The sequence below is a fragment of the Rhineura floridana genome, chromosome 1, assembly GCF_030035675.1.
Source record: "Rhineura floridana isolate rRhiFlo1 chromosome 1, rRhiFlo1.hap2, whole genome shotgun sequence".
Lineage (NCBI taxonomy): Eukaryota > Metazoa > Chordata > Lepidosauria > Squamata > Rhineuridae > Rhineura > Rhineura floridana.
The window spans coordinates 109098334-109126143 of record NC_084480.1 but is presented as its reverse complement, the minus strand read 5'-3'; the positions used below and the strand labels follow the sequence as shown (position 1 = coordinate 109126143).

Below are 27810 nucleotides of genomic sequence, written 5' to 3'. Positions count from 1 at the left end.
CACTGACTGACCGAGATGAAATAAAAGGAAGATGGAAGCAATACACTGAAGAACTCTATAAAAGAGAAGCCAGGATGACAGATTCATTCACAGAGGATCTGTATGATGAAGAACCAGAAATTTTAGAATGTGAGGTGAAAGCTGCTCTTAACATACTTGGAAGAAACAAATCACTAGGAACAGATGGCATACCAATAGAGCTGCTACAAGCTACTGAGACTGAATCTGTCCACATTTTGACAAAAATTTGTCAAGAAATATGGAAAACTAAACAATGGCCCACAGACTGGACGCGTTCCATATACATCCCAATTCCAAAGAAAGGGGATCCCAGGGAATGCAGTAATTATTGAACTATTGCCTTAATATCCCATGCAAGTAATGCTCAAGATTCTACAACAAAGGCTCTTACCATATATGGAGCGAGAAATGCCAGACGTCCAAGCTGGATTTAGAAAGGGAAGAGGCACCAGAGATCATATTGCAAACATACGTTGGATAATGGAACAGACCAAGGAATTTCAGAAGAAAATCACCCTGTGCTTTATAGACTACAGCAAAGCCTTTGATTGTGTAGATCATGAAAAACTATGGAATGCTTTAAAAGAAAAGGGGGTACCACAGCCGATTGTCCTGATGTGCAACCTATACTCTGGACAAGAGCAGAGCTTGGAAAAGTTACTTTTTTAAACTACAACTCACATCAGCCTCAGCTAGCATGGCCACTGGATTGGGCTGATGGGAGTTGTAGTTCAAAACAGTAACTTTTCCAAGCTCTGGACAAGAGGCTACTGTAAGGACAGATTATGGAGAAACCGATTGGTTCCCAATTGGAAAGGGTGTGAGACAGGGGTGTATTTTATCACCCTTTTTGTTTAATCTATATGCAGAACATACCATATGAAAAGCAGGATTGGACCAAGATGAAGGAGGTGTGAAAATTGGAGGGAGAAGTATCAATAATTTAAGATATGCAGACAATACCATACTACTAGCAGAAACCAATAATGATTTGAAACGAATGCTGATGAAAGTTAAAGAGGAAAGCACAAAAGCAGGACTACAGTTGAACGTCAAGAAGACTAAAGTAATGGCAACAGATGATTCATGTAACTTTAAAGTTGACAATGAGGACATTGAACTTGTCAAGGATTATCAATACCTCGGCACAGTCATTAACCAAAATGGAGACAATAGTCAAGAAATCAGAAGAAGGGTAGGACTGGGGAGGGCAGCTATGAAAGAACTAGAAAAGGTCATCAAATGCAAAGATGTATCACGGAACTCTAAACTCAGGATCATTCAGACCATGGCATTCCCAATCTCTATGTATGGATGTGAATGTTGGACAGTGAAAAAAGCGCATAAGAGAAAACTCAATACATTTGAAATGTGGTGTTGGAGGAGAGCTTTGCGGATACCATGGACTGCGAAAAAGACAAATAATTGGGTGTTAGAACAAATTCAACCAGAACTATCATTAGAAGCTAAAATGATGAAACTGGGGTTATCATACTTTGGACACATCATGAGAAGACAAGATTCACTAGAAAAGACCATATGCTTGGAAAAACAAAAGGGAGTAGAAAAAGAGGAAGGCCAAACAAGAGATGGCTTGATTCCATAAAGGAAGCCACAGACCTGAACTTACAAAATCTGAATAGGGTGGTTCATGACAGATGCTCTTGGAGGTCACTGATTCATAGGGTCGCCATAAGTCATAATTGACTTGAAGGCACATAAGAACAACAAATTAAGAGAATACAAAACCACTTGTAACTGTCCTGGCTACCTGCACTTTAAGTTATGTGTGTTGCCTCTTCTCAGATTTAATTTCCAGGAAAAGCTAATGCATTTACTTAGGTTAGACAGCTAAGGAAAAGTGGTACAGAAAATGAGTGGTAATAAAGAAAACTGATGTACTTATCTTCATTTTTACTGCTAACCTTATGTATTCAAAAAAGGTGAGCCAGAAATATAAACCATCCATGCTTTTCAGGTTTTTGTTTTTACCTAATATATAAACAAGTTCAGTGTCCAAGTGTTGGGACTATTATTAAAAATATATTTCATATGTAAGATGCTGTTCTGTGAATTGATCAGAACATCAAAACATGACTGAATAATCATAATTCTTCCTCCCCCCCCCTCCCACGAAGAGCTCAAATTTGAGTTATGGGAGAAGTTTCCTGAGAGAGATTTTACTTCAGTTAGAGTTTGCTGAGTGTATCACAAAACATTGTTAAAATGTCTAAGATTATTAATCCCTTGGAAGAGATGGAGATAGAAATGAATAATTTTGTCCTATGTTATATATGATATATTCCAGGTACAAGCCTATGCAGAAAGTGGATGGAGTCACAGACGGTTTCACAACAAGTGGTCAGCAGACAGGCACATCTGTTGAACAAACTGTAATTGCCCAAAGTCAGCATCACCAACAATTTTTGGGTATGTGAGAAGTATATTTTACAATTGTCCAAAGAAAAAAATAACCAGTATAGCATTTGGCTAAAATAGAGAACAAAGATATTATTAAAGTAGTCTATTGTATTTAATAAGCTGATCCAGAGTAAGCTAATGGTGGAGTGTGACCACTTGTATGAGTTTAATGTAATGCAAATAGTAAGTTTCTAGGAAGTGTATTGAGCTTAAATAAAGCTGTCATTCATACTTGAAACAAAGAAATTCAGGTGCTCACCATGACGTTCCAGCCCAGTCTTATGCAAAGATGGGATTTATTCAGTTATAGTTACACTATTGTTGTGTCACAGATGTGCTCTTTTAACAATGTTTGGGATGAACTACTCCAGCATTATTTAGCTGTACCCTCAACACATGTAGCTTGATCACACTTCTTATAAGAATGCATTCTGGAAGCACTTGGTGATCCATGGTATTGCTAGAGTCACTCACATCATCTTCCACCAGAGCTAAGGTTGCTGTTACATTGGATACAGACTGCTTCTTAAGGTTGGGGAATATCTGTCTCAAAAACTATCTGAAAGAGGCAGTTATCTGACCACTCCTGAAAAAGTGCATCCTGGACCCATTGGTTTGTGGCAACTGCAGCCTAGTGGCAGATATCCCCATTTTAGGGAAGGGGATTGAGAGGGTTGGGGTGCGGCAATTGCAAGTATTCTTGGATGAAAGAGATTATCTTGATCTTTTCAAGTCTGGGTTCAGACCTGGTTATGGGACTGAATCGGCCTTGGTTGCCCTGATGAATGACCTTTATCAGGAGAAGGACAGAGAGAGGGCAACCCTGTTATTCTTACTTGATCTCTCAGCAGCTTTTGATGCCATTGACCATGGTATCCTTAGGAGCCAACTTGGTGAGATGGGTATCGGCGGCACTGTTTTATTGTGGTTCTGATTGTGGTTTCTGATCCGGTTCCAGGATCCGTTTCAGAGAATAACATTAGGTGATAGTCTTTTGGCTCCCTGGCAGTTGTGCTGTGGGGTGCCGCAAGGTACCATCTTGTCCCTAATGCTGTTTAATATCTATATGAAGCAGTTGGGAGCAGTCATTAGGAAATTTTGGGCAAAGTGTCAGCAGTACATCTGAATTAGGAGAGGCTGTGCAAGCCCTGCGGTGGTGAGCTGGATGATGGTCAATAAACTGACTGAATCCTAGCAAGATGGAAACACTGTGGGTAGGTGGTTCCTGAGTCTGGTTAATTGGTCAATTGCCTGCTTTGGATGGGTTGTATTCCCTCTCAAAGAGCAAGTTCATAATCTGGGGTGCTCCTGGATCCATCTTTGTCGCTAGTGAACCAGGTCACCTAGGTGGCTAGGAGTGCCTTCCAGCTTCAGCTGGTAAGACAGCTGCGGCTGTTTCTGTACTCTGATAGCATGATCACTGTTGTCTATGCACCAGTAACATCCAGGCTGAACTACTGTAATGGACTCTTGTGTGGCTCTATCATTGAGGTTCGTCCAGAAGCTGCAATTGGTGCAAAATGCGACAGTGTAACTGCTCACTGGAGCAGGGTATCACCATCATGTTTCCCTGCTGCTGAAAGAATTGCACTGGCTGCCAATTAACTACTAGGCTAAGTTCAAGGTGCTGGTTTTGGTGTACAAAGCCCTATATAGGTTGGGACAAGGATACCTGAAAGATTGTCTTACCCCTTATATACCCAGTCAGTCACTGCGCTCTGCAGGTGAAGCCTCCTGCAGATATTGCTTCATCAAGAACTCTGTTTCACACAATACAGGAAGCGGATCTTTAGTGTTGTGGCACCTACCCTTTGGAATTCACTCCCCTTAAATATTAGACAGGCACCATCTCTGATGTCTTTTTGGCACCTATTGAAGACCTTCCTCTTTAAGCCTTTTAAGAAGAGATCTTAATTCCAATCTGCATCTGGGTTGGAATTGGTCTTAAGATACTTGTAAAGATTTTTTTAAAGATGTTTTGTTTAGAGATGTTTTTAGTGTTTTATCACTTGTTTGCCACCCTGGGCTCCTTCTAGAAGGAAGTGTAGGGTAGAAATTAAATAAATAAATAGATTGAATTAAGAACCAATTGAACTTCATGTGTAGTAGTGAATACACTGTAATTAGCTAGAGCAACATACTTCATGCTCTGATCATTTCCCCCCTAAAGTCTCACTTAGATTTGTAAGCTTTGTATAATATGCAAATATAACTATATAGGCATTTTACTAAGCCATCTGGAATATTAAAATGTGCAAATATTAATATTTGCTGGATTAGATGTGTTTGAACAGAAAGGCATTTCTGGAAGGCAGCTCTGCTGAATTGTCAGAATTTCCCATCACACACTGTTCCAGAGGGACCCTCAATCTTCAGGAGGGGCTTTTCAGAGGACACATGATGCTATAGTGTGAGGAGGAGCAAGGAAAGCCCCATTGAACCAGTAGAGTTCTGGTCATCTTATCTCTGGATTCAGTCCTATATATATTCACAATTTTAATTAAGTTTTCACACAGGTGGTTCAAGATTATGCACTACTTGATCTTAGTGAGAATACAGTGGGGTTAAACATTCAGAGCAGTAAGTCTCTCATTTAGTTGGAAATACTTGAACTTGTATAAGTATTTCTTAATTCCTATGAATCAAGTACATGCTATTTAGCAGATCTGGCTACTTCTGCTTAATTTAGAAGAATAAGATTTTGAGTCCTTTGTAACTGCACTCTTATTAAATATAAAAAACCTTATACCTTCTTGATTTTGAGTCTAATACTTTATGACCTTTTTGGTATTTATTTCTTTGTGCCATTAAATGTTTTCCTAATTAAACTGGGATTGACACAGTTTATAATATTTGTCTTCCATGCTTGTTGTCATGGAAACAGATGCATCTCGAGCACTTCCAGAGTTCGGAGAAGTTGAAATCTCTTCTCTGCCAGATGGTACTACTTTTGAGGATATTAAGTCATTGCAGAGTCTCTATCGAGAGCACTGTGAGGTAAGGAAGAAGGGTTTTACAAAGCCGTTTTACCTTTGACATCCCCTCATGCAATCAAGAGCTCCTGATGTGATGCACAGTAATAATCAGTTTCTCCATTGCCTGGAAAACTGAATATTGTGAAGAGAACTACAAAGATGCATACTAAATGTGTGTATGTTTGAAAAACATGCTGTTGTAGGGTAAAAAATTGAGAATTTCTGTAAGTGTGTGTAAAAGCATGTTTCCATTGAGTTTCCTGACTTACTACTTTGAAATGCTCTTGAAACTCTCCTAGGGTAGAGACGCACTCATTGTTCTGCTGGTTCCAGTGCACCTCCACCTCTTTCTTCTGAAAATGGGCACACAACGCAAGTCAAACCCTCCCTTTTTACTGTAAAACCTGTGGGAGCAGCTTGAATGCTTTTTTTAAAAAAAGTTGTGATCAGCAATTGATTGGCAGTATATCCCCCTGCCCCTCCAAGTGTGTCTCATGGAAACACTTTGCTCTGACGACTAGTGTGTCCATAGCCCTAGTTTCCAATGCAACATGCTGTGAGGCTCAAGGAGCAAATCAAAGTTTTCATTTGGATTCACAGTCATGCAGTTCTATAGGTTGTGGTCCTGGTTTAGCTTACCAATCAATGTTAACTACCAACTTGTTAATGAAAAAATTGAGATAGAAATAACAAAACACTAAAATAATTCCATGTGTGGGATTCTGGCTGCAAAGCCCAAGAGCCAGAGCACATGTAACATTCCTGATCCCTTGACTATGTTTGAAATCCTAGTTGAGATCAGTGCACGTGTAAGCATTAACCATGGTTAAAGTCTGGAGGAGAAGAGATGATGGTGATGGAATTCTTATATCTTTTTTTGTTTTGTTTTAAGGCAATATTGGATGTTGTAGTAAACCTTCAGTTTAGCCTAATAGAAAAATTGTGGCAGACTTTCTGGCGCTATTCTCCTTCAACAACAACCGATGGCACTACTATTACTGAACCAAGGTTGGTAATCTTTTTTTCAGTTTGTGAATAGTTTAGTGCAGTTTTCAAATAAAGTAGAAATCTAAATTTTACATACTAAATAGGAAAGCTGCCTCTTTAATTACTAGATTAAATTGTCATGTATGTTATTATAACCGCAGTATGTATTTGTATGCATACCATTTTATTTTATGGGAATAGGCCCAGTTATTTTCTCATGAAATAATATCCAATCCAAAGACCATTCTTATCACTGCTGCATAAAATAGTGCTCTTTGGCTATAGCTCTGGAGGCCGTATATCAGCCATTACAACACTAAGTGCCTCAGGGCGGTTGGATGCGTTTCAGACATCCCTAATGTTTATTTTTAAAAACGTTGAAGTCCATTGTTCTTCTTTTTTATCTTCATGTAAATGCATTTTCATTTATTCATTTAATACATTTGTTCACACCAGCAATCTGAGTGAAATAGAAAGTCGACTTCCGAAAGCAAAGCTGATTACTCTGTGCAAAAATGAGTCAATTCTGAAATGGATGTGTAACTGTGACCATGTGATGTACCAGGCTTTGGTGGAGATTCTCATTCCTGACGTCCTTAGACCTATTCCTAGTAAGTTGAATATAGATGACGTCTTGTAAGGATTTCTTTTTCTTCTGGTGATCTTGTGGCTACTACAGTATCTCCCAAGGAACCCCTTCGGAGTGACTTTAAAGACTTCAGAAGCAGTGTGGGTGCAGTCACTATTATTTACTTTATAGAAAGGTATACCCTACAGTTGTAAACACTGTGCTTAAACTATAATTCTGTGTTTTGGAAAAAGTAGGTTTCAATACATTTGTGGTATATATTTATCTGAATTCTGGGGTTTTTTTTGTTGCCACAGCAATGTACACTTGTTTTATAACAAAAAAATCCTTCGAACTCTTCCTCTAATCCATATGATAAAACTTAAAACTTTGAAGGTTCAAATATGTTGTTCTGTTTAGATGTCACACTAAACCACAGTCTAAATGTGATGAAAATAAGCTGCTGTGAGCTCTGGATTCACACTCCTGCTGCTGTGTGGCCATTGAGCTTAGGAGCATTTGGTTTTGGTTAATTTTCTTGTAGCTTGTCTTGTCATCCCAACCCAACAGGCTGTAGTCAGTATTAACTAGGGTTTGTTCAAAACAAGCCAACTTCAAACCACTGGTTATGAAAATGGCTTGATTAAAACAAATCATAGTTTAAAATTTGGATGACATACTAAACTGTGGTTAATTGAAACTGGAAGTTAAAGCTTCCAATCCTCACTACCCCCAGCACACCAGAGGAGGAGGAGAGAGGCAGCCAGTAAGCACAAGGCTCATTGCGGCTTGTTCTCACCATGCTAAACAGTTTAGCATGATGTCCACATGTGACCTGGGTGTCCTGCTTGTATCAATATTTTGTTTTTCACTAAATTCAGCAACCTGAAGATCCAGCAAGTAATGGTACATGTCCAGTTGTAAAAATATTTTGTTTTTCACTAAATTCAGCAACCTGAAGATCCAGCAAGTAATGGTACATGTCCAGTTGTGTAACATGTCAGTAGTAATGTGTCAGCAATGCTGAAAAGCAGCTGTTCAGTGACATGCTATTACTGACATGTAACATGATTACACATTTGCCTCTGTGTGGTTGCATCAGATTTTGCTCTTATACTTATTAGGGTAAAACCATGGCTCAAACATGTTAGCTGAATGTTGGAATCTATCTTAACATGTTACTTATAAAAGACTTACTGGTATTAGTTGATTGTGCATCTTACTAGTTAACTGTACTGTTAGAAAAGTAACACAAACATTTTCTTTCCCTTATTCATTTTTCTAGTCTCAATCTTTTATTTTAGAAAGCCAGGAATGTCTCACAGGACAGACTTGCCATCTAATTGTAAATATTATACACGGCTAGCCAATCATTACCAAATTATTCTACTTAAGAAAAGAGTTTTCTTTTCAGAGATTGCAGTGAAGTTCTTTTTGTATAGAAAGCTGATTTACTGAGGGTTCTAGCAAAGCTGATTTTCATTACAAAACATTATATGTTCTGGGCACCATGATAAATACTTAGGAATTTATTTCCCATTAACAGTAACGGTTAATGATTTCTGTGGGGGAGGAGACCCATATAGCTGCACAAATATTGTGTTCTTTCTGTGAATAGTTATTTTGTAGTTCAGTTAGATACACACATACCTCAGAGAGACCTGCAGCAAACAAAGCTATTTTCTCTTGAAGTCATTATAAATGCTACTAGGTATTGTTACAAAACATTAAAAAAAAATACATATCCAATTTTGTAAGAACATGCTACTGACCTTCGCTTAGGCATGTGAAAGAAAACCCTGCTATTTATATTACTTGTGGCACAACTTGAGTGTTTTTGTAGAACACAGTCTAAATGTCAATCATGTCTTCAGCATTTTTCTAAAATTTAGAGAGTTAATATACACCATGTATCTATGTATCTTGTAAGAAGTACAGTGAAGGCAACAGGTATAAAAGTGTTCTGTTTGAATTTTGTGTAATAGCTGTGGTGTAATAGTTGTGGAGCAGAGACTTATTCTTGAATGAGATTAAGCCAACCAGATTTCATTTTGGGGTTTAATTTATGTAGCTACCAACAACTCCTCACAGGTGAGTAAATGTTACTGTGGTCTTCACAAATAATCAATAGTTGGGTCTGTGTTCACCTTTCTTGGTAGTTACTGGTGATTTTCCAACCTACCGTTTGTCTCCTTTGTATTTTATCAAGCCACAGCATATTTCCAGTATTAGGCAAGAGCAGCAAGAGCCTTGAAGAATCCCGGGGGCAAAGGAGAAAAGGGGTTTATCCCAGAAAACAATTTGGGGGATATTTGAAAGTCGCATTTTAAGTACTGATCTGACTTCCTCTAGAATGATGAAATGGGTGTTTGGGTTCCTCTTTTAAAGGTTATAGAATCAAAGTTACCTCAATCAAAATTGTAGAAAAATAGGTCTGATTCCCATTTATAAGCCAGATGGGTGTATGATGACAACAATGTTGTCACGCAAGACTCCCCTCTCATCAAAGGAAATTTCTTTTTTTAAATTCTTAGAATGTCATGTCAATCCCTTAAATCAGAGTGGTTAAACATAAGGTTGGGAAGCATTATCAGGCATTTTAGGTGGCCATGGACAACAATGGAAACTCCTGTGGATATAAATCATTGAACTGTGTTCAGGGATAGAAAGTTGATACAAAGGAGCTGATTTGCCAGTGATCATTCTCCCCCTGCCTCTAACATTGCAGTAACAGTGCCAACACGTGTGGTAAGTAGAGGGAAGTGAAATCCAGTGCAATAGAGACAAGTGTAGAATTTGCAATTTGCAAGACTGTGCATCCTTGTGATAAGGCATGGGATGGATTCTGAAAGCCTGGGGCCAACTGGAAGAAGTCTAAATTATTTATGTCTCCACTAGCCCTCCACAGTGTCAAGCAGACATAAAGCATCCATTCCCACAAAAAAGAACTGAGGAAAGGGGGGGACCAAGATTTAATGAAACATTTTATTCATCATGCTAAAATAAAACATTCCATAATCCATTTTTCTTCCAATTTTTTGGGGAAAAAACCAAAAATAACTTCGGGGGGGAAAAGGGGGGGGAGGGTTTTTTCCAAATTTTTCTGGGCCTTCACATCTCTAGCAAGGAGGATTGGAAACTGGCATAGGAATGAAGTGAATTATTAGTCTCCACTGCAAGAGAGGTTGACCTGATATCCATGCCTGAATTGGTTTGGGAAGGACATTAGTTAGCTTCTGTGGACATTAGCTTCACATGTAAACAAACATGTGAAGGGGAGTGGGGGGGACACTGCTAAATCCTGCCCTCTCCAGTGCAGCATCATTATCCCCTTTACGAATTTGAGAGCAAAGGTCTGCAGCAGGGAATCACCTCTACTGAGCAATTCAAAATCCTGATTGTGCTGGGTTCTGTAGTCACCTTAGCTACACAATGCTCAGCTACATAATGCTGCTCTCCAGTGTGGCTTTCTTTTATAGTACTCATCCCAGCTTCAAGAATAGTTCAAAGAATGCAAAGTTAAGTCTTTTTCTAATCACTCCAAACACCTTAACAATCATAAATGCCAAGAAAACATTTTTCATATACTTGTTAAATTAGGCTTTAAATTGTAGAGATCTGGTACAAATCTAGAGGAATGTATTGGGTTGAAACAAAGGAATTTAGAATGGACCTCTTCTGAAATCTTCAGAAACCTGCAAAATCACTTTTGTGTTTTATTTCTGGTACTTGCAGAGAACCACCTTTGTGAGTGCTAAATTCTTGTTATGAATGTTATCACTCTATTCAGCCACTGTGTAGGTACCATTTGAAAGCACGTTAGAGGGGTGTGTGTGTGTGTGCATGTGTGTGTGTTTAGGTGCCCTTAAGTAGCCCTCTGTGTTTGCATGTCTTTCAGATATGCAAATTTACATCTACAAACTGTATATTTAATTGCAGTCACTGAGGATGGCCACAATGGTCCATTATGATTATAGTTGTTTATTTAAATATTTATATCCTGCCTCTCATGCCCTCCCCTTCCTGGCTATTATGATGGCATAATACCTTTCAATGTGTCTGAGAATTAATACATAGTTAAAAGTCAGAAGTCAGATATCTCTGTAGAAACCAGTGTGCTGTATGTTTAACAGGGTAATTATCTCATAGGTAGGTGTTACGGAGCTATTCAAGCTTCATTTGTCATTGAACTTAAATATGATTCATAGAATCATAGAATAGTAGAGTTGGAAGGGGCCTATAAGGCCATCGAGTCCAACCCCCTGCTCAAATCAAAGCATTCCCGACAGATGGCTGTCCAGCTGCCTCTTGAAGGCCTCCAGTGTCAGAGAGCCCACTACCTCTCTAGGTAATTGGTTCCATTGTCGTATGGCTCTAACAGTTAGGAAGTTTTTCCTGATCTCCAGTCGAAATCTGGCTTCCTACAACTTGAGCCCATTATTCCGTGTCTTGCACTCTGGGACAATCAAGAAGAGATCCCGACCCTCTATGTGACAACCTTTCATGTACTTGAAGAGTGCTATCATATCTCCCCTCAGTTTTCTCTTCTCCATGCTAAACATACCCAGTTCTTTCAGTCTCTCCTCATAGGGCTTTGTTTCCAGTCCCCTCATCATCTTTGTTGCCCTCCTCTGAACCCATTCCAGTTTGTCTGCATCCTTCTTGAAGTGCGGAGACCAGAACTGGACGCAGTGTAGAACTTTGCATTTATCCCTGTTGAATGTCATTCTGTTGTTTTCAGCCCAATGATCCAGCCTATCAAGGTCCCTTTGAATTTTGTTTCTGTCTTCCACAGTATTAGCTATGCCCCCAAATTTTGTATCATCTGCAAATTTGACAAGCATGCTGTGTACCTCATCCAAGTCGTTAATAAAATGTTAAAGAGCACTAGGCCCAGGACCGAGCTCTGCGGTATCCCACTCATTACTTCCGCCCAGGTTGAGAAGGAACCATTGATAAGCACTCTTTGAGTACGATTCTGGAGCCAACTGTGGATCCACCTGATAGTTGTTTCAACCAGCCCACATTTAGCTAGCTGGCTAATCAGAATATCATGGAGCACTTTGTCAAAAGCTTTGCTGAAGTCGAGATATATTATGTCCACAGCATTCGCACAGTCTACAAGGGGGGTTACCCAATCAAAAAATGAGATGAGATTAGTTTGGCAGGATTTGTTCTTCATAAATCCTTGTTGGCTCCTAGTAATCACTGCATTGCTTTCAAGGTGCTTATAGATTGACTGCTTTATAATCTGCTCCAGAATTTTTCCAGGGATTGATGTTAGGCTGACTGGTCTGTAGTTCCCCGGTTCTTCCTTCTTGCCCTTTCTGAAGATAGGGACAACGTTAGCTCTCCTCCAGTCATCCGGCACTTTACCAGTCCTCCATGATTTTGCAAAGATAATAGAGAGCAGTTCTGAGAGTTCTTCAGCCAGTTCCTTCAATAGTCTAGGATGCAGTTTATCGGGCCCTGTAGATTTGAACTCATTCAAAGTGATTAGGTATTCCTTAACCATTTGTCTATCAATCTCAAGCTCCAATCCCGCCCCTTCTACTTCATGTTTCCGGGGAGGGTCATAGACCCTTTTTGGGGAGAGGACTGAGCCAAAGTAGGAATTGAGCACTTCTGCCTTTTCTTTGTCATCTGTTATCATTTTGCCATCCTCATTGAGTAGCTGTTCCACCATTTCTTTTCTCTGTCTTTTACTATGGACATACCTGAAGAAAGCTTTTTTGTTGCTTTTAGCATCCCTCGCTAGCCTTAGCTCATTCTCAGCTTTAGCCTTCCTGACACCATCCCTGCAATTCCGTGATACCTGCCTGCACTCTTCCTTTGTGGCCTGGCCTTCTTTCCACTCCCTGTATGTGTCCTTTTTTGTTTTCAGGTCATCTCTAAGCTTTTTGTGAAGCCACATTGGCTTCTTCTGCTGTTTCCCCCCTTTTTTCCTTGTTGGAATTGCTTGCCATTGCACTTTTAGAATTTCCTTTTTTAGAAATTTCCACCCATCTTGGACTCCTTTTCTCATTAGGGTGGCTTGCCATGGAACCGTACTTACAATTGTTCTTAGTTTATTAAACTGATTCAGAGAAGGTTTTTTTAAAACAATACACACAGCTTTTTATGAACAACTATGACTAGTTTTAGTACTACTAAAATAATGTACATTGCATATAAGTCTATGTATATATATAGTAATATATATATTCAAAAGAATATCCTCTCTTGTAGGAGATAACATTCAGAGACACCCTCTTGGGCTTTTTTGCTCTGTCATGTTTGAAAGTGAAAATCCTTGATTTCTTTTCACATATTTACAACTGTGTATGATTCTTCAGAAAATATATAATTTGTCTTCAGACAATAGTATCAGTTGCCAGTTATTAATGTGAATGGGAGATATATCTAACAGAGACATATAGACTTATATGCAATGTGCATATAATCAATTCGGTTTGTTTGTATATGGTGAGTATTCATGTGATGTATTTTCTTTGTTTTTATAGACCCTGAAGAAGGCCTTTAAATAATAATTGGCCAAAATGCATTGGGCTTTTTTGAAATTAAAATTCTCATTTCTTCAGCATCTTGAGATAACATCTCCTTTGTTTTTTCATTTTAGTACTGGTCATTAATATTTAGTTATTGCATAGCATTTATTCAGGGCAGTGTGTCGAGGCGTTGAGTTGTGCATTGACAGGATGTTGCCCGTCATAATCTACACAGGCCAGAATCTAAAAAATTTCATGCATGTTCAGAGATTGTGTGCGCGTGCATGCACATTCACTTAATTTTCTCTTGTAACTTATGGCGTGCTTATGAGAGAGCCTCCCTGACATTTGGAGGGGGCATGCTGGAAGAGGAGCGGGAAGCATTGCCATTTCAATTCTAGTTATAGAATGTGACACAAGTTGGATGTGCAACAAAATAGTGCTCCTGCCTACAATTCCAGTCAGTGAGACATGCTGTCCTGCAGGATACTCAATTTCATTCCCCGTCTGGGTTTTCCTTTTTTTTAAATTAACCCTAATAGTCATTCAGCATTCTGGGGCTCATTTCTCATTGGGCTCTCTCTCTCTGTGTGTGTATATGTGTCCTCCTTGGGGCTTTTAAAAAAAATTATACTTCTACACACATACCCTGAACCTACTGGTACCTCCCTCTGTTATATGAATGATACCATAGCCCTCTCACATGAACATCATAAACAGAGGAAATGATTCTGTTTTGTTATTTCTTTGACATAGCTTCTTTCATGACAGTAGGGCCCCACTCATATGGCAGGTTAGGTTCCAGACCCCCGCTGAAAAATGAAAACCACCGAAAAATGGATCAGCTGTAGCGCAAGAGTCTGGAAACTAACCCACTGATCTTCCCCTCCTCCAGTGCAATCAGCTGGAGTGCGGGAGTCTGATCGCGCCAGAAGAGGAGGAGATCAGTTGTAGCGCTTTACAGCTGATCTTTGTCAGGCTCGCACCTGCTTTTACCACTTTGTCAGGCCCCTACCTGTCAGGATCACACCTCAGGCCTAATAAACATACTCTAATAAACACACACTTACCATATTTACAGTATTATAAATACAGGGGCATCACAATCTTCCCCTCCTCCAGCACAATCAGCTGGAGTGCAGGAGTCTGATCGCCCCGAGGAGCAGAAGATCAGCTGTAGTGCTCTACAGGTGATCTTCCCCTCCTCCAACGAGATCAGCTGGAGAGCGGGTAGCTTCAGCCCCCCCTCCAGCTGATCGCCCTGCTGGTGCCATATTAGGGAACGCTGAAAAGTGGGGCGCCGAGAAGCAGGGCCCTACTGTACCTCTCATATGATAGGAAATAGGAAATAAGAGAAAGTCACATTTTAATTACACATTTACTGTCTCTTTATTCTAGTGTATTCATTCAGTGTTGAACTACTTTACTTATTTATTTATTTTATTTCACATGTATACTGCCCCATAGCCGAAGCTCTCTGGGTGGTTTACAGCAATCAAAAACATTAAAACAAATACACAATTTAAAAACATATTTTAAAAACAATTTAAAACACAATTTTAAAATTCAAAACAATATAAAAACAATTTAAAAACACATGATAAAATGCCTGGGAGAAGAAGAAAGTCTTGACCTGGCGCCGAAAAGATAACAGTGTTGGCGCCAGGCGGACCTTGTCAGAGAAATCATTCCATAATTTGGGGGCCACCACTGAGAAGGCCCTCTCCCTTGTTGCCACCCTCCGAGCTTCCCTTGGAGTAGGCACCCGGAGGAGGGCCTTTGATCTTGAACGTAGTGTACAGGTGGGTTCGTATCGGAAGAGGCGTTCCATCAGGTATTGTGGTCCCAAGCCGTGTAAACTGGGAATGTACGCAAATGTTATAAACTAGCTTCTATCTGTTTCATTAAGACAATGTGTTGAATGCTTAATTAGGGCCTGAGAAAGTGCAAAGCAACTTCCAATGCCATTTTATGATAGTTTACTCCCATTTCTGTCAGTTAGGTGTATAATTATTTTTATATTTTTGTTATTTGAAACTGCAGACTTTATGCTGATGATTGGGTCTAGTTTAGAAATGGTGTCATTTATTTAAAGTGTCTGAATTATAATCATGAAACATGGAGTGTTCCATTTTAGGCAAATATAGGGACATAAAGGAACTACATGATAAGATTCATGCTTCAGCAGAGATTTGGACTTCTGCTTCTTAAAGAACAGGCTCCTCAAACAGCAAATCGCTTTTGAATCTCAGGAGTTTCTATATCAGTGTCTGATTGTGTGGGTGGGTTTGTGCTGACTTGGGTGGGTGGCTGGAGTGAGGGTCTACTGTTCAGAATTACTGATTATGCATAAACCCTTGAATGTACCTAAAGAAGCTTCTTGGATTATTGTGGTGAAACAGAGTATGTGTGTGTTCCATAGATATTTAAAGAGTCACTGAATGAGTAGGGTTAGTTTGTGCATATTAGCTTTTAAAAATGGAACAATTTAATACATTATAAAAATCAATAAACAAGAAAAACAAACAGTGTATGTCAGTGATGTTGATTAATATTCATCCAAAATTCTAACAGCTGCACAGAGAAAGTTAGGAGCACTTGGTGTAAAAGTGCAAAAATCACAATAGAAATTCAAATTATAATATGTAACACTGCTCTATTTTGAAACAATCAATAGAAATACTATGTGGAAATTAATTAACATAAGTGTGTCATTACAAATCCAAAAGTTAGTACTGCACCCCTACAAAAGTGAATATGGATGTCCACGTCTTAGATAAGAGTGACTGGCCGGAGTCACATGTAACACTAAAACATGATTTAGCACTGTGTGGATGAGCTGCCAGGAGCTCAGATCAAACATCTAGCTCACACATTCTGCTCTCCCCTGTGCTCCTCTCATGTGGCCAGGAGCAGGACTACTTGCAAGTTAAGTGTACCTATAAAAAAATCTCAACTTAGATGTATATACAAACCAGGCATCATAGTTTACAATAAACAGTGGTAAGTTGCTAAACAAGCCCATTTCAAATAATGATTTATTGTTACATGCAAATACAACCATCACCATATTGCACTGTAACTATTCAGCAGCAAGTTCTGTGCCTTTATCTAACTATATACTGACAGTCTGTAGTTAACATTGTAAAGTTTATGCTCCCTTTCCTGCTGTGGAGTTGTGCTGTAATATGTTATTTACTCTTATTTAGGGCCTAGTCTTTATTGCAAGAGTGAACCTGTGTTGAGCTGTACCAGTGCTGACTGTCATGACCGATTGCTCCTTCAAAAACAAAAAGTGCTTACTGACCATCTGAAGTGGCACATTGTAGATTCAGGTTTACTGCCTCAGTAAGAACTAGGACCATGGACTTCAGATATTCACTGTTCTATGTGTATAGTACTACCTTTAATTCTAGGTGGCATTTCTGTTCATTGTTCCTACCTTGATTAGAACTGTGCATTAGCATTTTCTCTCTCGCTTTATTCTGTAGTTGTAATATTCAAGGACAATGATCTTTCAATACCCACATACCTTGACTTTTTTTCATTTGTTTTGTATTCTTTTATGCATAGGTGCCTTGACCCAAGCCATTCGCAATTTTGCAAAAAGCCTTGAAGGTTGGCTTTCCAATGCCATGAACAATATTCCACAGAGAATGATTCAAACCAAGGTAAAGGACATCGTGTAGATACCAGTAAAACATCATTGTTAAGAGCATCACTTTAAAGAAAACTATCCATAATTTAGCCTTCATTTAATTCAATGAAATGTTGAATATTAAATGGTTTTTGGTGATCTGTTATGTTCATTAATATTATTCGAAACATACATAGTGTTCTACAAATGTTGAAAACTAAGGGCTGTATATGACATGGCACTGAATACAGTCTGCTTGTGTGTTTCTTAGCTGCAAACTGACAAAATATCTGTAGAAGATCTAAGGCATGGAACTTCTCTATGTGTTTGTGAGGGAGTGAGAAGAGATTATATGACTTCTTGTGGAATTTAGGTATCATGGGTCTTGCAGATTTCAATATCCTATGCAGAACTTTTGCCTTTACATGCCTTGTTCCATGAAGAGTTCAGTGCAAGGTTTTTGACATACATTGTGGTATTATCCCATTCTCATCAGCTCTCTTTCTAAGGAGATGTTGATAGACAAGAATGAAAAATGTCCTTCTCAGTGAAGATGAGACCTTATTAAAAATTTGCTGGCTGGTCTCACTTCCCTGTGAGTTTGTGTGTGTTAGGCCCTTTTCTTCACTCTTTTCAGGTTGCCGCTGTAAGTGCCTTTGCTCAGACTCTGCGAAGATACACATCTCTTAACCATCTGGCTCAGGCAGCTCGTGCTGTGCTGCAGAACACTTCTCAAATCAACCAGATGCTCAATGACCTCAACCGTGTTGATTTTGCCAATGTCCAGGTATGTTGACAGTTTACAGGAAACATATATTGGTGCTCTGTTTTTTCCCCTTTCAGTTTCTGAGCTGGCAGTGACAGTTGCACGTACAAAAATTGCTACAAAAATGTTCTGTTTCTGTATAAAAAGTATGCATAACTGAAAAATGTTTACACTTAACCCCCTTGCACAAAAATAATGAAGAAACATTTCGGCAGTTTGGGATCTTTTCAAGTGTTACATTCTCACATTTAAAAAGTTTGGGTTGCAGACAAAGCACTGGGGTATTCTCCAGTATCATTATCAGTGCATCTGTGGTCTATAGGCAAGGATCTTCTAAGCCAATTTCAGAAGAAAGTTTAAATGTTTATGGGCCATTTAAAATAATAAAACAAGTTATTTAAAATATTCTATACATATGAAATAAGAAGCAAGAACGAAACATTTAAATTGTTTCTTTATTATTTATTTATTTATTAAATTTATTAGTCGCCCATCTGGCTGGCAGTCCAGCCACTCTGGGCGATGTACAAAATAAAAACATACAAATACATTAAAACATTAAAAATCTCAACAATAATAATAAAACCTAACCCACCCCAAAAGCCTGCCTGAAGAGCCAGGTCTTCAAGGCCTGGCGGAAGCTCATCATAGAGAGGGCATGGTGGAGATCATTTGGGAGGGAATTCCACGAAGTGGGGGCCACAATTGAAAAAGCCCTCTCCCTAGACCTCACCAGTCTAGCTGTTTTAACTGATGGAATAGAGAGAAGGCCTTTTGAGGCTGATCTTGTTGAGTGGCATCCCTGATGATGTTGGAGGCGCTCCTTCAGATAGACTGGGCTGAAACCGTATAGGGTTTTAAAGGTCAGAACCAACACCTTGAATTGGGCCCGGAAAACAACCGGTAACCAGTGCAACTCCTTCAGCACTGGAGTGATGTCATCTCGCCGGCGGCTGCCTTTAATCAGGCGAGCCGCCGCATTCTGTACCAGTTGCAGCTTCTGGACCATTTTCAAGGGTAACCCCACATAGAGCGCATTATAGTAGTCTAGGCGAAAGGAGACCAGGGCATGTACCACAGATGGGAGCAGATGGTTGGGAAGGTAGGGTCGCAGCCTCCGTATCAGATGGAGTTGATACAGCGCCGCCTGGCTCACAGCCGAGACCTGAGCCTCCATGGACAGCTGGGAGTCAAGAATGACCCCCAGGCTGCAGACCTGGTCTTTCAGGGGCAACTGTACCCCATTGAGCACCAGGTCAACATCCCCTAACCTTCCCTTGTCTCCCACAAACAGTACCTCGGTTTTGTCAGGGTTCAGCTTCAGCTTATTCCTTCCCATCCAGCCACTCACCAACTCCAGGCACTTGAATAGGGTTTCTACAACCAGCCTCAGTGAAGATTTGAATGAGAGATAGAGCTGCGTGTCACCAGCATACTGGTGACACTGCAGCCCAAATCTTCTGATGATAGCCCCCAGCGGCTTTATATAGATGTTGAACAGCATCGGGGAGAGGATGGAGCCCTGTGGCACCCCACAAGTGAGAGGCCAAGGATCCGAAACCTCATCTTGCTTTTAGTAGAGCCCTGAAATCCACCAATTACAGCCTAGGGCAAAAGACATAAAATTAGCATAAAGAATTTCTAAGCATAGGCATTTGTTTTGAGTACTAAAATTGATTAGAGCTCGCAGTCCTTCCACACATAAAACCAATTTCTAGTTACCCCAAGCTTTCTTCATTTTGGGAGTATGGTTTCAGGCAGGGGGAAAGTCAGTTTTTTGCTGCTGCTGTTAAACAATTGGGTGTAAGCTATTCAAGGTAATCACACAGAGATCTATCTGTAGATCCAGCGCTGCTGTAAGCCCCCCTCTGATAGATAAGGTTGGCAAAAGCTAGTGTTTGTTGTTCTTCCTGAAGCACCTGATACCAAACTTTAATTAAGATGAACAGTCTGTTGCACTGGTAAGAGTGACAAATTGGAAGCAATCAGTCAATGAAACATTGGAATCACAATGCAAATTGCTCATAAGATTTTGCAAATTTCTAGTCACAAAATGATCCACTGAAAACTGATTTAGTACTTACAGGGGTATTCATTTGAGAGCAAAACAAGCTTAACAAGAAAGAAAAGTGAAATTAGACACAAGCAAAGTCGTGTTTTATATCTATCCCTCGCCACACACACATATGTAGGTTAGTTGCCTTTTCTGAAAAACAACATAAAAAATAATCTTGCTAAAAGGTCCATCCTGAAGGAAAAGTATAACAACTGCAACTAATGGAGCACCTATGTGAGTGTGTGTGGTGAGGGATAGATATAAAATATGACTTCGTTTGTGTCTAGTTTCACTTTTCTTTCTTGTTCGTAGTTTTAGGATGTAACCCTGTATATTACCTAGGGGTAAGTTCCATTGAACTCAATGTGGCTTTCTTCCATATAGACATTTATAGGACTGCACTTATTAGTATATCCAGTCATTCCTCACAAAGGAGCCCAGGGTGGCAAGCATATCTGTCCAGGAAGAATCCAGAAATCATGCTGTTTTCTATTTTTGGAGCTCTTTGGTGACTTCAGAAAGGGAAAAACAGATGCTAAACGGACCTTGGGCAAAAAGGTGCGGGGGAAATGTAGCACAAAAAATGCAGCACTTATTGTACTTGCATGTTAACTGTGTTTGTTGCCCTTCTATTGATGCCATCCTCTTCTCCTTCTTGCTTTCTCACACACAACTTGAGACAGCAGCAGCATCACTTGGGTTGAGGTGCAGATGAGCAGCCTATCAGCCACTGCCTTGCTTCCCTCTGTGTGTGCCGCAGTGTAGCTCAATGGATGGATGGCAACATGGGCATGATGCAGCAGCTGCTGCAGCCACCAGCCTTGCATTGCTGCCTGACTTGGGCAGAGTCCACGGCATAGCTGCATTCACCCTCCATCCTCCTCCGTCCAGCTTCACCCCTTTGCTGTATGCAGCCAAGCCAATGATACTGTTGCTGCTATGTCACCTCTTCCTCCTCATTTCCTTGTGAGGTATGAGTAGGATTAGCGTGGTTTGCCGTGCACAGGCACAGTCTGAGCTATGCCTGTGGACCTGAATTTGGAAATGGAGAGCAAGCATGACTGTAGTAGCCACAACAGCAACACTCTCTTAAGTACTTCCATAGTTGCAGTACATCAGAAGCTGAGAATAGAGATGTACAATCTTAACAGCCCCCAGAGGCTGTCAGCGGGTACCCTACCTTGATGACTTTTGCTGCCAGCCCTGCAGAATTTTTTTAAAAACCCTTCTATCCCTTGATGTGCTTATTGGCTACTTTTTCCTCTCTACCAGTCCTGAGTTCCCATTTTCTTAACCTCTCTGCCCCCATAACTGACTTGTCTAAATATGAGGCACATGGAGCCATTCTTCTTTTGACTTCTTTTGCATTGGGACAGGAGCAGGCTTCCTGGGTGTGCCAGTGTGATGACAATATGGTACAGAGGTTGGAAACAGATTTCAAGATGACTCTTCAGCAGCAGAGCACTCTGGAGCAGTGGGCTGCCTGGCTTGATAATGTAATGATGCAAGCACTGAAACCGTATGAAGGAAGGCCTAGTTTTCCTAAAGCAGCACGTCAATTTCTGTTAAAGTGGTCTTTCTACAGGTCAGTGGCTTAAAAGATTCTTAAAAGATTATGTTCTGTCACATGCACATGTTCTTTTTACTAACTGCCATTGAGCTCCATGCCATTTGCAATATATGCTGACACCGCCACTATCTAAAACGTAATGTTTGAGGGGGTTTACCACCTAAAAGTTTTTCAGAGGTAGAACACAGTAAAAATGGAGAGACATGAGCAAATGCAGTTACATAGGCTTTATTGTGTTTGCGCATTATGATTTTGAAGTGATATTAATCTTTATACCTTGTTTCCTACGAACCATTTTTGTATGTCTGTAGAATTTATTGGACTTATGTTTCCAATAAATAAAGTCAGTCATTGCTGAGATCATTATTAACCCTGTACATAAGACCAGAACTCAGCTTTGGTATAGATAATGTGATCTTTGTGGATAATTAGTAGGCATCATGACTAGTCCTGCAGGTTTTATGCAAGATATTCCTACACTACATGAATGCCACTGTATGGTGACCAGCTACAGCCCGTGACCCATATGTTGACTACCCTGGTTGTAGGTTGCTTCGGTGAGAAATGTCCATATATATTAAGCATTGGACTGTATGCAAAGCTGCAATACATAGTACTTCTAAGCACATACAACAAACATGTCCCTCACCAATGAGTCACAACAGAAGAAGAGCTTGCTGGATCAGGCCAGTGGCCCATTTAGTCCAACAACCTGTTCACACAGTGGCCAACCAGATACCTGTGGGAAGCCCATAAGCAGGCCCTGAGTGCAAGAACATTCTCCTCTCCTGCAGTTCAGCAACTGGTGTTCAGAAGCATTTCACCACTGACTATGGAGGCAGACCATAGCCATCATGGCTAGTAGCCATTGATAGCCTTATCCTACATGAACTTGTCTAATCCTCTTTTAAAGCCATCCAAGTTGGTGGCCATCACTTTCTCTTATGGGAGTGAATTCCATAGTTTAACTATGTGCTGTGTAAAGAAGTACTTTCCTTTGTCTGTCCTGAATCTTCCAACATCCAGCTTCACTGGATGTCCATGAGTTCTAGTATGAGAGGGGGGATGACGACTTTTCTCTATCCACCTTCTCCATGCTGTGCATAATTTTATACATTTCTATTATGTCACCTCTTACTCGCCTTTTTTTTTCTAAACTAAATAGCCCCAAATGCTGCAACCTTTCTTCATAGGGGAGTTGCTCCATCCCCCTGATCATTTTGGTTGCCCTTCTATGAACCTTTTCCAGCTCTACAATACCCTTTTTGAGGTGAGGCAACCAGAATGATACACAGTATTCCAAATGCAACCGCACCACAGATTTAGATAAAGGCATTATGATACTGGCAGTTTTATTTTTAATACCTTTTCTAATGATCCCTAGCATAGAAGTTGCCTTTTTCACAGCTACCACACACTGGGTCAAAATCTTCATAAAGCTATCCATTATTTACCCCAAGGTCTCATTCCTGATCAGTCACCTCAGTTCAGACCCCATGAATGTATGTCTGAAATTAAGCTTTTTATGCTCCAATATACATAACTACAAATGTTTATATTGAATTGCATTTGCCATATTATTACCCATTCACTCAGTTTGGAGAAGTCCTTTGGAGCTCTTTGCAATCCCTTTTTATTTTAACAACCCTGAACAATTTAGTATCATCAACAAACCTGGCCACCTCCCTGCTTATCCCTAACTAGATCATTTATGAACAAGTTAAAAAGTACAGGTCCCAATACCGATGCTTGAGGAAGTCCACTTTTTACATTTCTCCATTGGGAGAACTGTCCATTTATTCCTACTCTGCTTTCTGTTTCCTAGCCAGTTCCTGATCCACAAGAGGACCTCTCCTCTTATTCCATGACTGCTAAGCTTACTCAGGAGTCTTTGGTGAGGTACCTTGTTGAAAGCTTTTTGAAAGTCCAAGTACACTGTGTCCACTGGATCACCTGTATCAATATGCTTGTTGACATTCTCAAAGAACTCTGATAGGTTAGTGAGACAGGACTTACCCTTGCTGAAGCCACACTGGTTCTGCTTCAACAAGGCTTGTTCTTCTATATGCTTTAACAATACTTTCTACCAGTTCCCCGCAACAGAAGTTAAGCCAATTGACCTATAATTTCCAGGATCCCCCCCCCCGGCATCCCTTTTTAAAGATTCATGTTACATTAACCACTTTCCAGTCCTCAGGTATGGAGACAGATCTGAGGGAGAAGTTACATTTTCTTGTGAGAAGATCAGCAATTTCACATTTGAGTTCTTTGAGAACTCTTAGGTAGATGCCATCCGGACCCGGCGATTTATTTTGTCTGTTAAGCCTAGAACTTCATTTCTTGTCACCATTATTTGCCTCAGTTCCTCAGACTCCCTTCCTGCAAAAGTTAGTTCAGGCATAGGGATCTGCCCTATATCCTCCACTGTGAAGACAGATGCAAAGACTTCATTTAGCTTCCCTGCAACCTCCTTATCCTGCTTAAGCAAACCTTTGACTCCCTTGTCATCCAAGGGTCCAACTACTTCCCTAGATGGTCTCCTGCTTTGAATGTATTTAAAGAATTTTTTGTTGTTGGTTTTTATATTTTTAGCAATGTGCTCCTCAAAATCTTTTTTAGCATCCCTTATTGTCTTCTTGCATTTCTTTTGCCAGAGTTTGTGTTCCTTTTTATTCTCCTAATTCAGATAAGACTTCCATTGTTCGAAGGAAGCCTTCTTGTCTCTAATAGCTTCTTTGACTCTGCTCAGTAACCGTGCTGGAATCCTCTTAGCCCTGGTGATACCTTTCTTGATCTGCAGTATACATTCCAGTTGAGCTTCTAGTATTGTGTTTTTAAACAACTCCTAAGCATTTTGGAGTGATTTGACCTTCTTGAGTTAGCCTTTCAACTTTCTTTTTACCAATCTCCTCATTTTTGGGAAGCTTCCTCTTTTGAAGTCAAATGGGAACATGTTAGATTTTCTTGGCAATTGGCCATTTAATTTAATTAATTTATGTTTAATTGAGTAGCACTATGGTCACTGCTCCCAATCGGTTCAAGAACACTTACATCTTGTACCAGGTCCTGGGTGCCACTTCAGATTATTTCCAGAGTCGCTGTCTCTCTGGTCAATTTCATGATTAACTGTTCTAGAGCACAGTCATTTATGATATCTAGAATTTTTACCTCTTTGTCATGACTGGAACACGTACGTAGCCAATCTATGTCAAGGTAACTGAAGTCACTCATTACTACATTTCCTAGTTTGGATGCTTCCTCAATTTCATTTTTCATTTCAGGATTTCCCTTAGCATTTTGATCAGGGGAACAATAGAATGTCCCCAGTACTAAATTACTCTTGGGGCACAGTATCGCCATCCACAACAATTCTGTGAACGAGTCTTTGGGTGTTTCTAGCTTGCTGGATTCAGTGCCCTCCTTCCCATATAGACGGAAACCACTTCCAGTATGTCCTTCCCTGTTCTTCCAATATAGTTTATACCCAGAGATAACTGTGTCCCACTGGTTTTATATAGCCACTGCAATATATTTGCTGCATCATTTTTCCCGTATCCCTACTGTAAGTGATACTGACTAAGAAAACAGACATAACAGTAAATAGAAGTGTAGCGCTATGGGAAACAGCTTTATCTTTACACCCTGCCCCTTCCGTTTTCTGCTCTGGCACAGATGTGAGGAAACTTGAAGCATCTGCTTCCTAGCTGCAGTTTAGTATTATGTCCAAAATGGACAAACTGTTTTTACTTTAAACCTGGTTTATCAAAACAAGTATAGGATCAAAGCATGGTTTATTGTAGTTTAAGTTAAGCAGAGTTCCCAGTTTGGATATAACAAGAAACTGTGGTTAGCTTAAATCTGGGAGGAGAAACTTCCAATCTCCTTCACATGGCTGCACCAGAGGAGGAGGGTAAGCATGCAAGCCCAAGGCTGAATGTAACACTAAATCATGATTGAATGCCACATCTGAACTGAGCCACTTACACATTAATAGAATTTTCTAAATATAATGTAAATAAGCATATTTGCCTCAATGGTTTAATTTTTCAAAATTATTTTTGATAACTTAATTACTGAATGGCCATATTTCTTGCTTGTCTTTTTATTTTTGTACAGCTCAATGGTTATTCGAGATTTAACCTTGCGCAGTGCTGCTAGCTTTGGTTCTTTTCATCTGATCCGTCTATTGTATGATGAATACATGTTTTACTTAGTTGAACATCGTGTTGCTCAAGCTACAGGAGAGACACCTATTGCAGTTATGGGAGAAGTAAGTCTACAACTAAGTCTTTGTTCAGCTGATAATGTTGAATTAGAAATAATTTTGTCTAAATTTTATTCCGTTAATAAATGTGTCTTGAAAGGAGTAAATGGTCTAATTGTTGCAATGAAACTTATTTATGTACGATTTGGACATGATAGATATAAAACCCAGTTTTCTGTTGTAATGTCTAACATGTTGGTTCCTGCAACCATACTGAATTGCTTGTTTTAGTTTGTCTGAATGTATTTGTTCACACTGGGCTTATACCCAGTACGAAACTTCATGTTTTGTTCTTACCATTTGCCCCTGTTTGGTTATGAAATATCTGTCTATTTGAGTCTACAATCTTCCTATATTTTCAAATATCCAAGTTACCTTTTTTTGCTGGCACTCCACATCCATGAATGAAATTAAATAAGGCTCATCCTTTCTTTGCTTCTCTTTGGAGTAAAGAAAACTCGTGTTTTCTTCCCAAAATGGTCCTTCCTGTTATCCTACTAGTTACCTTTTATTAGTTGAGTCCTTATCATCCTCAGGGATTTTATGTTGATTATATCAAAGTTCTGCATGAGGAGAACTTGAGAAAAATCTGGTGAAAGTGAAAGTAATAATAGGCCTTATAATTAAGAGTCTGCATTACATTTTATTATTGTGGCTATTCTAGACATATCAAAGAGTATCCTAGGAACTTCTTGCTCTTCTGCACAAAAACTATTTCAGTTTTTTGAGCTAAAATTAACAAGTGTCTTGTGAAGAAAGGTACAAAACAGGCCAAGAGTGTTCCTTACATCATTTATTATGATGAGAGTCCAGTCCAGCATGAAACTGTGCCCTTCCTGGATGAGAGTTGGAGGGGAGTGGTTTTGTTCCCAGGTGAGAGCTGGGGTATGAGTAGTGTCCAATAGTTTTCTTTGTGTAACTGTTTCCTAGTTGATGTTCTCTGTCACCAACTTCTGCTATCTTTGTTTACTAGTGGTGGGTCAGGGAAGGATGTATCTTGACCAGGAACAGGGAAGGGTTCGGAGTAGGACTGCCATCCCTGTGATAGTAGATGGGGGAGACGTGGTGGGCAAAGGTATAGAGGGGGAAGAGGAGGGCAAGCTACATCAAAGCCCTTGCCTCCTCTGCTTCCGCTGCTGTGTCTCAGAATTTAGAAATGCCGGTCAGCTGATCCCCTGGTGTTGATAAATGCCAGGTCTGCCCAAAATAAAACATCTATTATTCACGATTTGATTGTGGATGAGGGGCAGACTTGGCATGTGTAACTGAGACCTGTGCAGGTGAGCTCGGTGACCCAGTGCTAACCCACCTGTGCCTGCCTGGGTACTTGGTGCGGCACTATTTCAGGTTAGAGAGACAAGGATGGGGAGTTTCAATCATCTACAAAAATTCCATCTCCCTTACCAGGAAACCCATCCGTACTGTGTCTGGGATTGAGGGACTGTTTGTGGTGTTGGGCCAGAGAGACAGAACAGGAGTGTTGTTAGTGTACCATCCACCCTGCTGCCCTACAACCTCCCTAACTGAGCAGGCAGAGGTAATCTTGGATGGGGTGTTGGAGAACCCTTTCATGGTGATGTTGGAGGACTTCAGTATCCACGCTGAGGCTGCCTCAGATGGGCCAGCTCGGGCCTTCATGGCCTTCATGACAACCCTGTCCCAATACATCAATGACCCAACACATATAGCCAGGCATACCTTCAACCTGGTCTTTGCCACAGAGTGTACTGGTACTACTCCATTGATTGAAGGGCTGTGCCACTTTGCAAGGGTGGTGGACCCATTGCGATGGTCCTCCCTCACACACTTCTGGAATCTGATGGATTTCTGAATGCGCTGGGGGATTTTCTGGCCAGCATGGCTGGTGCGCCTGTCAAGGCTCTTGTCTCACTGTGGAATGGTGAGATGTGTAGAGCCATAGACACGATTGCTCCTGAGTGCCCTTGCTGTTGCTGTGGAGCATGTAGGTCACCTTGGTATTCCAGTTATCTGCATGCAATGAAACAGGAGAATTGGCGGCTGGAGCACAGGTGGCGCAAATCTCAGTCTGAGCCTGA

At 40.3% G+C, this 27810-nt stretch overlaps 1 protein-coding gene across 7 annotated transcripts in view; it reads left to right on the top strand.

The window, feature by feature from the left end:
* RFX3 (regulatory factor X3) overlaps positions 1-27810 on the top strand; it is a 220961-nt gene that overhangs the window by 183727 nt on the left and 9424 nt on the right. For all 7 annotated transcript variants that reach the window (XM_061629144.1, XM_061629118.1, XM_061629109.1 and 4 more), the window contains 8 exons: positions 2330-2451; positions 5327-5439; positions 6310-6425; positions 6861-7015; positions 17034-17131; positions 17735-17884; positions 21296-21504; positions 25606-25759. In XM_061629144.1, coding sequence (XP_061485128.1) covers positions 2330-2451; positions 5327-5439; positions 6310-6425; positions 6861-7015; positions 17034-17131; positions 17735-17884; positions 21296-21504; positions 25606-25759 — 1117 coding nt within the window. The remainder of the gene's footprint in view (positions 1-2329; positions 2452-5326; positions 5440-6309; positions 6426-6860; positions 7016-17033; positions 17132-17734; positions 17885-21295; positions 21505-25605; positions 25760-27810) is intronic.